This window comes from Perca fluviatilis, chromosome 22, assembly GCF_010015445.1.
Source record: "Perca fluviatilis chromosome 22, GENO_Pfluv_1.0, whole genome shotgun sequence".
Taxonomy (NCBI): domain Eukaryota; kingdom Metazoa; phylum Chordata; class Actinopteri; order Perciformes; family Percidae; genus Perca; species Perca fluviatilis.
The window spans coordinates 23,632,727-23,649,110 of NC_053133.1; the positions used below are offsets into that span (position 1 = coordinate 23,632,727).

The following is a 16,384-nucleotide window of genomic DNA, read 5'->3' on the forward strand; positions in this document are numbered from 1 at the left end:
CAAACACTAGCAAAGGCCTAAAAATGTACAGTGTTAAGTCAAATGCTCTCTGTCATAGGCGTAATTTACAAAAGATCAAAATAATCAAAACTGGCCAGTGCAACACCCCCATACAATTTAAAAAAAATTAACAAAACTATTATAATTTCCCTTACATTAATAAAAACATTTGCACCATAAATGTGTGCAGACAAATTTACCAGAATGCAGAAAATTGAAGTGTTTGACGCGTCAAATTTCAATTTTGCTCAAAAGTGGAGATCTCGACCCCCCCCCCAAAGTTACGCCCTTCTCTGTGATGGCTGGACAGAACTGGGCTTTATTGCTTGGCTGTTATTTGTATGGGTGTACGTAATCACCACTTAAATCTTTACATTGTAATGTATGAATCAAACATTGCTTTCTTTTTGTAAAAAATTAGTTAGACAAACTACGGGTGAGGTTTCACAAAGCAAATCGTTAATTGTATTCTAATTATTGTGGTTTCAGTTACTGTTGTAGTACCTCTTTGTTCAACATTAGAAAAAAAGCTATTTATGTTCTGTTTTAAGGGAATGCTGTGATTAAAGTCCAAACCTCTCAAATAAAAGCGTTCATAGACTCTAGTTAGTAAAATCATTATGTCTGAGTAGACTGACACCAATTTCACAACGGAAAACAACAGTTTGACTTTTATTCCTCTGAGTATGGCACACATGTTGGAACCAGTGGTGTAGTCTAATGTATTGTAGTTGGTATACTGTACTGTATATTGGCCAGAATCTGCCTTTGGTGGAGGGGGGCGGGGAGGGTCTGGGTGTCCTCCCCCAGGGAAGTTTGGAGCGTCAAGGACTTAATTTCCTGTATTCTGTGGAAATGCCTTTTATTTAGCCTATGTGAAGAAGAAAAACATAGATGACAATTCAAAATATATCAAAACTATAATGAAAAGTATGTTGTTGCGTATCATTGGGCATTTTTCAGTGGGTATATGGAAATCCTGGAGCTTTCTTAGTGGGTACATTGCATATACTTGCGTATCACACAGACTACACCACTGGTTGGAACTACTTCAGGAATCATACATTAAAAAAATAGGACAACAGCTACAGTACATGTGTGGCACCGCAACAGTAAGCTGGCAGCTGTTAAGATATGAAATCAAGTGAAACAACGTGAGAAGGCCATTGATTGGAGGTATTGTCATCTCCACAGCTGCCCACTAATCAGCAAGTACTGTTGTGAATAACAGAACATTTGCAGATGAGTGTGTAATTAACCAAGCACAGTTATTATACTTTAAGTTGGGAAACATCATTTTCTTCTGGCTTTTAGTTCTGTTCGGCTTTGGTTTGTTTAATGAACTGAGTATTGTGCTAGGTTTCCCGGTAAAGATTAAGCACACAGTTTTTTGTTTGTTTGTTTAGATGATTTTTTTGGGCTTTTCCGCCTTTAATTTTTGAAGACATGCAGGAAATTGTAACGGGTCGGATTCGAACCCTGGACCTGCGTCGAGACATAAACCTCCCAGTATATGTGCGCATGCTTTACCACTGATCCAACCCGGACACTATTAAGCACACAGTTGAGAGATAATTTATCATTGATGTACCCACACAATGACTCTTGCTCCTCAGGTATCATTCATGATGTCTCAATGGGTATAGCAAACAAGAAACTATTCTTCTTAAAGTCAGTTTTCGAAGAAGAAGAAAGAATATCCAAGTCCAACTCCAGTCAAAATGAGATGCACTGTGGAGGGCAATGCACCATGTCCTGGGCCTTACATGTTGCTACAAATACGGATTAGATTAATCTTAAATCTGCGTACAAAATACATCTACCCACAAAAATACATAGCACTGCATTACTTACGACATTCCACCACTGTAGGGATATTCGTCTGTCAAAACCCAAGCACCTCTTACATCTTTGCTGAATTCAGGCAGCTTGTCAACTTCAGGAGCAACGTGGTTATGCTAACAAGACAGCTAGATTTTTTAATTAATTTGATGTTTTCAGCCAAGGGAAATTTAGTTATTGCAATGTTGATATAAAATAGATAGATAAATAAATAAAGATTAGAGGTCTTACTTTCCTTTTCTTTTTTCTGGGTCTCTATACACGTTTTACCCTCTGTTTTATTCTGAAAACTATAAATGTTTAACAATACTAACCCAGATAAAAGAAGAAGCAACTGAAAATTCAATGCTGTTATGTAATCCCCCGCCATGTACACTGACCTAGGCCTAACAGTTTTAATACATCTTAACATGGCCTGCATTATCCCACTGCGTACCTAGACGGTTCTGTAAATGTTTTGATCAACCACATCTCCATTGATATTTATAGTGGGTGGAACAGTTTTCCCAACACGCAAACTGCATGACATTTGGATACTTGCTTTTCTTCAGGAAACTGCCATTATGTTTGTCCTTAATACATCTATACAACATCTACAGCAACAGCCTTTTAAAAACCACACATAAAGACAATCGACTGGAACTGTAGCTGATTCTTTCTTTTTTTTACATCATTTTATTAAGAAAATAAGTATAAAAATATAAATATAAACAATATGACTCAGCATTCAAACAGTATGAATTGTCAGTGTATGACAGTTCTCCTACAACATACACTTTCCATTACATATTACACCTATATGATGAAATGAATTCACAGTTTGACAAATAAACTGCACCAACCACTCACATGAACATTGCTTGTCAAACAAAGATAGCAAATAGCATATAGGATGTCCATCATTAAAAACACTTTGTACAGTTACAGTATTTAATGGAGGTGGCTGGAAAAACCACTTGACTCCTTCTCTCACCCACCCAAACCCAGTCCAATGCCATTAAACATTGATAGTATACAATACTACTATCTCTCAGGTCAATTACAAAACACATTGTCCACACCATAGTTCACAAAAAATCCTAAAATTCAAAGGCATCTTTACTGATTATGACCAAAAACAGTAAAACTTTGAGAATTATACTCTATCTCCATTAATGAGAAAGCTCAACTCAGTTCAAGTGTTAATTTCCCTTTTAGCATCCACAAGTGGATTGCAGGAATTTCTGTCTTTGTGTGTGTTTGTGTGCGCACGCACGCCTGTGAGATTCAAACAGACTACTAGTTAACTAGCGAACTAGCTAGCTAGCAAACTAGACGGATAAACAGATAGATAGCTGGATAGATAGATAGATAGATAGGTAGACAGACGGTCAACTAGCTGGCTAGCTAACTAACTAGACAAATAGCTGCGTGGCTAGCTAGCTAGCTAGACAAATAGCTGCGTGGCTAGCTAGCTAGCTAGCTAGATAAACGGATAGGGAAAAAAATGGGCATGGAAAAAGAGAGACCATCATGTCTCTGTCTAGGTCTCTCTGTCGGGGCTCTTCCCTATGTACATCTCTGCCAACTTTTTGAACTGTGGTCCCCAGTTGCTGAGGTAATCGTAATCGTGGTCCCCCTCAGTGGCAGCGGACTCCAGTGAACTGAGGGATTCCGCCAGTGACCCGCTGCCCTCATACGCGTACGTGGCCAGGGAGTCATAGGGGGGCGCCGTTGGATCCGAATCGTTCTCCTGAAGCCTCCCGCTAATGAAGTCTCTGACGTCCGTGTTATCCTTTATAGGTGATGTCCTCCGAAAGGGAAACAGCATTTCGGGTATGATGTCCCTGCGCAGCTTGTTAGCATCCATCACCTCTGGGTTGCGGAGCGTGCCGATATCAAAGGCCTGAGTGTCCTCCTCTCCGCCCCCTTCATCGTTGTAGCTGACGACGTTGTCTCTGACATCCTCTTTGGAGATGATCAGAGGCTCCTTCTTCCTCTGTCTCCTCAGGGCAGCAAACATCACCACGATCACTACACGAAAACAGTGGGAAATGCAGGGAGAGAAAGCTCAGCATAAGATGTGTGCCTCCTAACATGTGTCATGCATTAAAGAGCACAGGGAAGCCGAAGCGCAGAGGGGAGACACATTTGCTACCAGTGACAAATCCCCCACACTGCCTCAGGCATTCACCTCCCATTATTAAAGATTCAGTGAAAAAGCTTCCACTTTCTTTTTCCCTTGAATGGAACATTCACTGTATGAAATGCACGGTGGTTAGAGGATCCTTTTTTTTTTCTCTCTCTCTCTCCAGCACACAGCCTTATCTCATCTACATTCTTTTTCAGCAGCTAAAGACAATCAGATATTGCAGAGTGAGCATATTTCCAGAGAGTGGCACTGTGTGGTAGCAAGTTTCGAAATAAACCCATAATTCTTCAGAAAAAGCGGAAGCAATCTCTCATTTAGGACATGCATAAACCCTGCTTCACATGTGCTCCTTTCCTTCTCCTTCCTTTACCTTTTTTTGTACTACCAGCAGGTACTGCAGTTGTATACTTGCCTCCCGCCTGAGTGTTAATTACAATGCCTTCGACATGGGTTGTATGGGGGTGGAGGTGGCTGTTTCTAAGGTTCTTATAAACTGACCAGTGCCACAATTTTAGACAGAGCAGAGGGCTGCAATGAGAAGGGACCAGATAGGGAGAGCCGTTCTAGCTCAGCGCCCTGCCTCTTGGAGTCAAGCAGAGGTGAATGAGACAGTCTGTCAGGTGGGTTCAAGCGCGAAAAGTGTCAGATAATGAGCAGATGTCATGATATTTTGCTCAAGAGGAGAGCATGGCGTTTAACCTTCAGTACACTCGATATGGGAGCGAGGATCTGCCCACCGCCAGACACCCCAATTTAAAATTTGGAGTTAAAACAAGCAGATGGAAGAAAAGCTGGTCAATACCAATTTGCTTGTATTACTAAATTAGTCAGGGTGCAGATCAAATGGCAAACTCCAAAAAAAATAAATAAAAAGGAGATTGTGACAGGAGGAAGGGGGTTCAAATTTGACACATGGAAAGGGTTAGAGGCTCATATACAGGACCACGCACGCATGCGCACACACACACACACACACACACACACACACACACACACACACACACACACACACACGCACAAGGACAGTTTTATTAAACAGTTCAACAGAATACAAGGAATTATAGTCCCCATGTCATAACTGCTCCTATCAAGCACTAAGCTTAGCCAATGGGGTAAAGTTCAGTGACAGTTGAAAACCCATTACTTATTGATATGCCCTTGACAATATAAGCACTACACATTTCTGTTTTTTTGCTGGGTAAAATGATGGGCACTGTTGTGCCCTGTATGCTGTTACATACTGCATTAGATCACGAGGAGGGCTAAACTGGTGCTTTAGGTTGTCAGGAAGTAACATGCAACCTACCAGAGAAATACACAGACCATTTTGTTAAATGGATTTATTTGCAAATAAATGGAGCGAAGAACCAAAGTACTATTCTGAGGGACAACTGCCGTGGATTACAGAATATGCAAAGTGACCTTTGATTGGTCTTGCTTGAATTGCTAATGATTGCTTACATGTTCAAAGGACCCTACCAAAACCTCCTGTAGGTCTTTGCAGCAGGCGACAGAAATGTTGATTATTACTCCAGTGTCCTTGATACTGCTGGGTTGACATACCAACTGCATCGGTTGTTTGTTTAAAGCTCCATTGTGTAATTTTTTGAGTTCATTCTTAGCAAAAACCCTTGTTCTTTCACAAATACGTGCTCGTGCATGTGTAATTACTTCCACCAACTAATCAAAGTATTCTCGTAAGCGTAGAATCTGCCATTCAGAATCATTCAGAATACTACCATGTTGCGCCAACACCAAAGTTAATATTGGAGTGGCTTTTCCAAGACGGAAAGAGCTCATAAGGAGCAATGATTTTAAAAAGGGACCCCAAAATTGCCTGCTTTCTTCTCAAAAGGAAATTCTGCCTATTTGTGTAATTTTTTAAAAAGTTTTATAGTTGCTTGGCTAACTATAGAATGGTTGTGCATAACGCTAGAACGACGTCTAGGATACTTTTCTTCGCGTCAATGACGAAAAAGGATTGTCTACCTTGTAACATAAATGTAATCGTATGTGTCGTGATTTCCCTGGCAGACAACTCACATCATGTGCAGTTATAACACAGACTAGCTACAGCTAGAACAGCTGCGTGTAAACGATGGCGATACTAAGAGCTAATTTCGGTTTCATTGACATTTTTCATACAGCTCAGAGAAATATATTAAGCACACAAACCTCCGTTGCTTCTCTCCTACGCTGTAAACATTGCCATACAATATTAATCTTGCACAATTTACAGAATAACGATAGCACTGATACTTTACTAACATTAGCTTGCATATGTTTGGGAACCTGATAGCTGATGTTAGCAATGAAATGGTACTAAAATAACATAAAACTATTATTACACTGGAAGGAACTCTCACAGACGAAGTCGTACTTCTTGGAATAATACGGCCACCGTAGGAGTTATAACACGCTCGGAATGGGAGGGGTTAGAAAGTTGGTTGTCATACAATTTTACCGCTAGATGGGAGAAATTCTTACACAATGTAGCATGCCTTATATTGCTTATTTTTCGTGGGTTTTTTTGTTGTTGTTTTTTTTACAGTAAACCTCTTGTAGTCCTGTTTATAATTACGGTCCTCTCCCAGAAGCAACGGTGGAAGTACCGTAGCACGATATGTTTAAAGCGCCCAGTGAAACCATCGGGGTGGATGGTTGGGCGTACGGTTTGTATCTGCCAAAAATCAATGCAGTATTCCTGAGATTAAAGATGACTAAGCTTAAGTAAGTAGGTTGCATGCTCATTCATATGAGTCATTCTATTGACCACATGAGTCATTTCCGAAGGCGCTGACAAACAACGTACTTTGTCATTTAGGTATGAGGTGTCATTCCTGTGCACTTTGAGATAGAACTGTTTAAGAGCAACATCTCCCTGCATCAACAATTGCAAGTATTTGGTGTCACAATAATTGTTTTAATACACTAAGATGCTACGCTGGTGCCAGCCAGAGTGGGGACTGCTAGCATGAATGCACATTTTCAGCAACATTTTATTGATTGCAGTGAGTTGGGACAGCTTTCAATCGATGTCCTGTTTGTAATGATAGACCTTGTTATAGCAGAGGTATTCACTACCCCCCCCCCTCCATGTGGGCACTCACCATCATGTACTTGAGAAAAGCAACTCACTCTGGGCCATGTTATTGACTTTAGCACCTTAAATTGGCTGCAGCATAGAGCATATGAAAGTAAGGCCTGTCTGGAGTGCGAATTGTACATGATGTGTCCACACAATAGACGGCAAAACACCACCGTGAAAAAAGAACATCAAAAGAATAACACTGTATGCTGTGATAAGGTCATTAAGATCCTTGGTCTGGCTCTTTTCCTACCAAGAGTTCAGGAGTTGTAATGCTAAAACGACAGCTGATTCTGAGCACAGCCATGGTAGCAATGAAGGTCGATGTGGACTGTAGGGATATATGCGTCCGTAGTGCTTACAAGCCACCCACGTTAATGTGACTTTAAGGTCAGGTAGATCGCTGTTTGGAAAAATTCACGGTCACAATGAAAGGGACGCGTTTGACATCGCAGGAGGTAACATCTTTGGAGTTGATGGAATTGAACAGTGGTTCTCCAATCATGTATTATCTCTTCTAAGTGAAACTTGGTACCCTTAGACACTTTTGTACAACCTCTGTGTTGTTTATTAGTAACAACATTTTTATATGGAATGTTTCTATACTCTAAGCTTCTAAGGCTGACTTGCTACCCTACCAAACAAGAACAAAACTGCTCCGTATTTACGTGTCTACTACATGGGGCCTAAGAAATAGCCTCAGTCTTCAGCAGTCCAAGGGGATGGGTAGGATCTTTTATACAGGGTTCCTAATCATATTTCCTTTTTTAAGAGTCGGCTCAAAACAAAACGTCAGCTGGAGGCAGAGTTTTCAACCAACTCAAGAAGCCAACGTTAATTAGCAAAATTTCTCATTCCAGCCGTCAAAATCAAAGGTGGCTGGCTACAAATGAGATGCCTGCTTTTGTTAACTTCCGTGTGAAATTATAGACCCATTGTTTACGAAAGAACCATGAATTTAAATATCGGCCATCATTATTAGTATAAAATCCAAAATGTGCTATGCCTAAATAGAAAGCTTAGCATGCATAGCAACAGTAAGTAACGGGGGTGGGGTGAAGCAAAGGATAATTTGAGAGTATACAAGGTTAAAGTTGTACGTTGTACTGATTGAAAAGCCCTGTGAACCCAATATGTCATTTTTGATTCTGGGCTATATAAATTAAATTGACTTGACCTCAATTAAATAACAGATTTTTTTTTTTTTTTTTTAAACAACCCGCAATTGCCAACATGGCTGAACAAAGAAACAAATATCACAGGACGGTCAAGAGGGTTAAAATATGCATTGTCTCACACACATGCTCATACACAGGGGGGGACTTACTGAGGAGAATAATGACACAGAGCAGGATGGCCACCAGAGCTCCAGTTGTGAGACCATCTGAGAAGGGCAGGACCTCGGGGTTACAGGACTGCATGTTTCCACGGCTGTCGCAAGCACACACGCGCACGATCAGTGTACTGGTGCTGCTTTGAATCGGGTAGTCATTGTCTGAGATCACTACAGGCAGGAAGTACATGCTCATCTCACGCCGGCTGAAACCTCCCCTCCGCGTCAGGATATTGGCAGTGTTATCTGTGGAACGATGCAAATGGGTAAAGATGTCACTAATAACATTCCCTCACCTAAGTGATCATATAGAGAAGAATTGCAATCTTTATTTCCTTTTCTTTGTATCATGTGACAGACGGCTCGTGATAACTTTCAGTGGCCATTTAGAATTACTGGGGTCGTGAGTAAAGATGTCTCAATAGTAATTAAAACTAACACTTAGCACATTAGTAACAACATGTGATATGTGACTTTATTTTTGAAGAATTACGTTTTTGAGTAAACGCAGCTTAATGAGGAATCATATGGTAGTCTTCATTCTATAAGGACATAAGCAAAGTGGTTACGCATGGCCACACTTTCTTGAACAACTAATTTAAAGTCCAAAGTTTGTTTGTAAAATTCCACTTGGGGTAGAATTTCCACTCTCTGTTTTAAGCTTCTGTTGCACTCTTTTATTTTGTCTACTGCGATACACCCCAGTAGTTGAGGATCTTGAGTTAATATTCATTCTGAATGACTAGGCATACTGAATCAGTTACTAAATGGAAAGGGAATATGCAGATCCGGCATTTGAAGTTGTCCAATAGGTTACTGCAAGCTTGCTTAATGACTTCTACATTTCTTTCTCTCTAAGAAGGGTCGTGAGCATAACTACTTTTTTCATTAACATATTTTTCATTGTATGACCCGAGGAACTGTCTGTAACACAACGCAGGATAGATGTGGGATGACTGTCCCAAGGCTGATTTTCATGATGGCTCTTCTGTAAATTAAATGTTTCCACAACTCTGGACATTCAAGGATTTTTCAGTAAAGGGCACCAACATGACAAAGACCATCAAAAGACTGCAATCGCACTATGGAAATGTGTAATACATTCTTGTCAAATAGTGTTTATATACTGTTCTAATTTATGATTTATATAAAGTTATGGCTCTTGAGATTTTTATCATATCAAACCCCATTTCACCGATCAATAAATCAACCTAGACAGAAATCGAACAAATTACAATTTTAACATTTTTATTTGAACGTACAAGGAGAAGCATTTGAATATGTTTGGTTTTTCAGGAAACATGCGCAAATGTGTGTCTTACCTTCCCTGTCAACAATTGTGAAGTTTGGATTGGTGGAACTTATGCTAAAGACAAACTTGTGTCCAACAAGGGGTTCATCTGTGTCAACAGCACTTATGGTCTGAATCAGCTGCGGAGAAACAAAGTATGAGAAAACACAAGGAAGCTTGTAAATCTTCCCCTTAGAAGGTAAATCTGAAAGCATCTAATCTTAAACACAGAAAAAAAACATTCACTGAGAGTAAACTGGGGCCAATCGGATACATTGTAGACTAATCTGCAATTAGTGAGGAGTGTTTAGACAATTAAGGGATTTGAGGTCTCTCGAAACTCCAAAGCTATAAACGCATGTGGCTTTAGAGTGAATGACTGTCCCCCAACACAGATCTGTCAGTACGCACCGTGCGCATCATGGAGGGAGCATTGTGGATGCAGACATTTCCTCTGTAAATGTCAGGAAGAGACTGATAGATGATCACTGCCAACTTCTGTTTGGCATTTTGCCCAATAAGACTGAAAATGGTTTCCTCATATAGGAAATGCTTCTAAGACCACAGCCTCACAATAACCACATGTGTTACCTGCTTCCAAGTTCATTTAATTGAAGGTCATGTACGTATCCATGCATATTCTGGTGGCTAAGCACCTCTGACACACACATCTAATCAAATATGACCACAAGCACACACGTGCACAATTTGATATGACTTATAGTTCAGCAACATTATGTTTAACAGTCTAAGTAGACAACAATACTAATAACTTATAATGAACATGGACCTATATAAAATGATAATACAGGTAGTGCTGGGTATCGTTCAAAAAATTTCGATACCAATACCGTGAATTCGATACCGGTTCCTGAACGATAGTTTTTTTTCGATACCAATTTTATAAAATCTATTTTAACAAAAAAAATATTACATTACGGTACAAATCCTTTTTCACCTCCTGCTACGTGAGCCCAGTCTCTGTGCGTAACGTAGAGTTTTTTTCCTGCGTGTCTCTACTAGGGCTGTGCTCGATTGAAGAAATTCTTAGTCGACTAACACTCATTCAATTTTATTGACGAATCGATTAGTTGATTTAATCGACAGATCTGTAAATCTGAGTTTCTCCGCAAAGAGTCATGCAAAAGCACCACTTTAATTCTTGCGTTTACCAGAGATGTGCTCGTACGTTTCTTGGAAAGAAGTCATTCAGTATGAAAAAAAGCATAAAACATGACTAATCGACTAAAGAAATCTAAGTTGACTAAGACCAAAACGACCGATTAGTCGACTAATCGACTAAGAGGGAGCAGCCCTAGTCTCTACGATGTTTAACGTTAGACAGCCAATCACCAGCATTATTAGATCTTGGTAGAAGCATGCTGCATGCTTTATTGGCTCACTGACGCTGATGAGATTTTCTCCGTAGGTATTGAAATTTGGTATTAAATGAGGAGGCATTTTTCGATACTCGATACTAAGGAGGCATTTTGGTCCGTGCCTAAAAAGTATTACATTCGGTACCCAGTCCTACTGATATGGGTGGTACTTCAGCAACATTATGTATAACAGTCTAAGTAGATCACAATACTTATAACTAATAATAAACCTGAACTTTTATTTAAATGATAATGTAAGCCAAACATATCCTTCTTTCAGTATGTCATATATAAGCTCATGAATTTTCCGCACCTGTCCTGCTTTGACATTCTCACAGACAAATGTGTCATAGGACATTGCAAACTCAGGGGCGTTGTCATTGACATCTAAGACCTTGATGAACACAGGCACTCGAGTTGTCTGACGTGGGTTATCTGAAACAAAAAGATTAAAATAAATAAATCACAGCATGTTTCTTTGAAGAATTAGAAATAAAGAAGCACCTTGACAAAAGTCAGTAAAGGCCATATATTAGGGACTGCAACATAAAATACAAAACGTACTTATTTCAGTGGCCACCACAGAAATGTTGTGCCATTTAGACATTTCTCTGTCCAGTGCTTTCAGTGTTGTGATGGTGCCGTTCACAGAATCAATGTTGAACAGCCTCTCTAGATCTGTATGCCGATCAATGGAGTATCTGAAAGAATAACGTGCAGACATGTAGTTAATACAATGAAAATAAAAAGAACACGCCTTGATCTGTGAACATGTAGCGACTTGTGTATCTCTGACATTTGCATACCTGTAATATTGCTCATAAAAAGTATTTGTTTTCTGCTTGCACAGATCTCTCTTCACAAGACAAACATAACCTCTTTACTTCATACAATCCACAATGTACTTTACACAGTACATCAGTTGAATCCAAAATAAATATCTCCTCCCTATTGTCCAAGGATGATACATCTTTTCCTCGTGCCTGCTCATTTGTCATAGTCAACTTTCATATTCCACTGAAATTTGAATATGCAACACAATACGCCGTGTGGCATGGGCCGAGAGTGGCATATCAGGCAGGCGCCATATGTTCTGAATGACAGTACTGAGCTGTGTGAATCGATACAGCAAATTAGGCTCTTTGACTTTGTGCAGTGCCACTGAGGGCTTACATTATTCCGGGAAATAAACAGTGTTTGTATTCACTTCACAGGGCCGCCGCCGCCATCTTCCACAGGGAAATAACCAGGAGGGACCCATGAATAATATCCCCCCCCCAGCCCCACACACACCGACACATGGTCAGGCTGATGGATTAGATTTAGCCAAGTGGGCACAATTTCATCATCCTGCTGAAAGAGCTGATAAGAGGAGAGTTTTTATTTCTACCATGTGTTGCTTGTTTTCTTATTGATTTTTATACCACTACAATTACAGCTGGGACAATGAGTTTTGAAACAATCGCATTACCACAATAACGAATTACGTCCACTTGGTCGGTGAGGAAATCTCTGCTTAACAGGTCATTGATTAATTCCTAAGTTTGTTAAATAGCGAGGAGATAATTCCCAAGGAGAATGACTTTGCTGTGACAAAGGTAGGGAAGGGATTTGGCATGCGGGAGGGAGTCTGGCACTGTTTAGGGTCTAAACACTTCTAGCTGTGTCTTGTAGCATACTTGACTGGCTTGTTGCCAGCATCGGGGTCCCTGGCCGACACCACACCGACGAAGCTGCCAGCAGCTGTGTCCTCATGCACCTCGATGATGTAAGGGTTCCTGGTGAAAACGGGAGGCTCGTCCACATCCTCTACGGTTACCTTGACTGTGGCGTAGTCTTTGAATTGCAAACCGTGGATGAACCTTGCGTCTAAGTAGGTGTTTTTCACCTCCACTCTGAACTCATAGTCCCTCTTATTTTCGTAATCCAGTGCCTGGAGATGAAAGAGCACCAGAAGTCAAGCTGTAGACCGTTCCATAAAAACAGTCCGTCTCCAGGATTTTGATAAGCAATTCATTGCGTTTCCTTTGTCTGCCTTTATCTTATTCATACTCTAAATTCTAAGTTACAAATCCAAGTGAGGGATACTGATCTTGCAAGATCTCAGGGGGAGAACTAAAAAGAGTTTCTTGCGAATTACCACTTTATATTATTCATTTCACAGACTTCGAGTATCTGATTTTACACTGCAGTTCAAAAATAAATGCTGTCATGTCTCCCTTACATGAATAAACGCTATCGCGCAGCTTTTTCTAATCTGAAAAAGTACTACTTTGTCTTTCCATTAAAGTTAAATGTAAATATTGAGATGAGATTTTTTTAAAGACAGCTCAAATTTACAGTTGTTGCAATTAAAACATGTACTAAATTGAAGAGAAACTCCTACTGTAAAGATTAAAGACAACTACTAGAAATTATGATGGCAGGTTTGTAAAATATGGTATTAGCTGGTATTTCATTCAAAAAGAAGCATGTTCACATACTAAACAACAAAAAACATATTCTACTGGAATTTTGCCTTGAGTTTAAAAGACATATTTTCTGTTCAGGTGGTATTTTTGATGTAGTAGTAGTAGTAGTAGTAGTAAGACTTTTTTATAAATTTTTTTGAAAGGCTTTCCTTGAAACACTTCAGCATGTGTTGAAGGCAATTTTTGGCAGCTGTATGAAAACATGTCACTATTCACAAGAAAGGTTTTGCCTGATTGGACAGCCATTATCAGTTAAGAAATAGTTAAACGACTGCTCACAGTTTGATGCCGGTTGCAGTCTACAAAGCACGAAGCAGTGTAATGCATAAAAGAAGACTATATAGCACATAAAAGGAAAGGCAAATTACCCCAAAAATATGTTACCTTTTTGATTATGATGACTCCCTCTTGTGTGGTTTGGTCAGTGATAATGTTGAACGTGTCATGACCACCGACGATACTGTACTCCATCTCAGCATTACGCCCGACATCTGGATCATCAGCCTTAATACGTCCAATGGCACCTCCAATCTCTGTCGACTCCACAGCTGTCACACGGAAGGAATCTGCACATGGCAGTGAATGAAACAATCTCATTACATGTTTGTGTGAGTGTGTCAAGAGTCCATGTAAGAGACTTGTGTTTAATTTGTAACTAAAGTTCCCTCATGTTTAAAAGTCTGTTACAAAGCATTACAGCACAGGGCCAAAGGCCTCTTACGGTTAGCAAAGCGTGGCGGACTGTCGTTCACGTCGGAGAGGGTGATGCTGACTGTTGTTGTCCCTGAAAGCCCGCCCATCTGTCCGGCCATGTCTTTAGCTTGGATCACAACCTGGTAGTTTTCCTTGACTTCTCTGTCCATGCCAGGCAGGGCTGTCTTGATGGTGCCTGGAGGAAAAATTGCATTATTTCCACCACTTTTGCCATTTTAAAGGAAAACTTCATTTGAAAATGTACGCGCTGCCTTACGGAAAATTAGATAAGATTAAGATCAATTCCATTGCTGTGCTCAACCATGTCTCCTTGAAAATTGCATTTATATACTACTAATTTGGTTTGCCAATTACGTTTTGAGGGGAAATGTAATTGCTGCCTGGATTATGTTCCCTGGCAACGCTTTTCTAGCATCAGAAGTTTACAGTATGTACAGCATGCAAGTCGTAGGAGGTGGTCTGAATGGATGTGCCTGAAAAGCGCAGGATTTTGAACCTAACCACACGCAGGACTCGGGATGTCAAACAACAAAGGCTTTTCGGTCAAAGATTACTTCTGGGTTGCTGCATACATTGTGCCCAGCTGTTTCTTGTCAGATCCACTGCCTAAAGCTGTATGTTGAATCGCATTGTTCTTTCTCTTTTGTCCACGTTAAATAAACACATCCAATGTGTAAACAAGACCTTTGACGTCCATTTATCTCTGCTTCAAGCTCACAGAGCTATTTAATCTGTACCGAACACCCACAGATGAAACTGGCCTTGTCTCATCAACCTATTAGTTAGACTGCAAGTAAGCACAAAATGTCAGATATTACTTGCATCTAATTTAAGACATGCTGCAAATAAATAATGTAAGTATAGGCTTAAAAAGGCTTTGCCTTTTAAGCTTCTTGAGTCACAGACTATGGTCATTGATAAGTGATTTCTTATACAAGAAGTCCAACGTAAAATGGTTGAAGAAATGTTATAACTACTAACAGCGTTGCAAAATTCCGGGAATTTTCAAAGTTGGAAACTTTCCATGTTAATTAATGGGAATAAACGGGAATTAATGGGAATAAACTGAATATTTTTGATATTGCTTGTTATAATACTGTTAATATATAACAGGGAACTTACATGTAGTTGAAGAAAAACCCCATCTTGCAGCATAATCTTGGTTAAAACAATCTGATTTAATGCAACTTCAGTTGAATGTCCTCCCTATATATTCGTCAATGACATGCACGCACGCAGAAATCAGCATAGGCTACTACATACTTGCCAACATTTAGTTTTTAAAATACGGGAGGGGGGGGTAATACATAACCCATTGCTATTAACTTATGTGTGTTAATTGTATAGCACACAGCGCTGATGGTTCCCTTAGCACGCATATAACCATAACCATAGTAAATCAAAGGCAGCATGCTAGCTACCTTCATATATTAAGATAAAAGTCAATGGTTTGGGCTACTACTTAGCCTACTGCAGGGCTATTGAGGCCACACCCATTGCACAGATCATTTCTAGAATCCAACATTCAGCAGCAGATCGAAGCTGTTTGAAGACAGTACTGCATTTGAGCCCAAGGACTACATCCCATCCAAATTCCCTTAAATTCCGTTAATTCCCATGAAAGTTTCCAAATTGCAATGTTTCCAAAATTCCCCAGCTAAACTTTCCATGGAAAGTTTCCGGAAATTTACCGGAAAATTTCCGCCCATTTGCAACCCTGCTAACGTGCAGTAGTTTTAAAAAAGAAATAAAGGTGCAGGAGCCGGTTGCACCAGCTGTTTGTAAGTTCAAACTGGGCGTAGTAATAACAGTAATAAAGGTACATTATATTAAGTAGGCATACTTAAAATGGGTTGCACCACACTGAGTAGTTCTTTCGTAGGGCTTAGTTGTTTCTAATTATTTACACCTGGTTACTTCTAGAGGTAACAACCGAGTAGCATATGGACCAATTTGTCTTCTACAACGATAAAAATGCAACATATGGTGTCCCGTTAAGAGGCACACATTTTGCAGAATCAGACTGAATAAAGAGTAACATCATTAACATCTACAGTAGACATGAATAGAAACAAAAATGTCGCAATATATTTTCAATGTTGTAGCTTCATGATTTTAAAGTGCTCATATTATGC

The 16,384-nt window shown here is 39.8% G+C and overlaps 1 protein-coding gene across 1 annotated transcript in view; it reads right to left on the reverse strand.

Moving 5' to 3' along the window:
- Positions 1–956: 956 nt before the first annotated feature.
- The window catches only part of cdh10a (cadherin 10, type 2a (T2-cadherin)), a 33,175-nt gene continuing 17,747 nt past the window's right edge, over positions 957–16,384 (reverse strand). Inside the window, exons 5-12 of the mRNA XM_039790263.1 lie at positions 14,257–14,424; positions 13,920–14,101; positions 12,744–12,997; positions 11,629–11,765; positions 11,378–11,499; positions 9,717–9,825; positions 8,389–8,640; positions 957–3,855 (exon numbers count right to left, since the gene is read on the reverse strand). Of these exons, the coding sequence (XP_039646197.1) occupies positions 3,365–3,855; positions 8,389–8,640; positions 9,717–9,825; positions 11,378–11,499; positions 11,629–11,765; positions 12,744–12,997; positions 13,920–14,101; positions 14,257–14,424 (1,715 nt within the window). The 3' untranslated portion in view covers positions 957–3,364. The remainder of the gene's footprint in view (positions 3,856–8,388; positions 8,641–9,716; positions 9,826–11,377; positions 11,500–11,628; positions 11,766–12,743; positions 12,998–13,919; positions 14,102–14,256; positions 14,425–16,384) is intronic.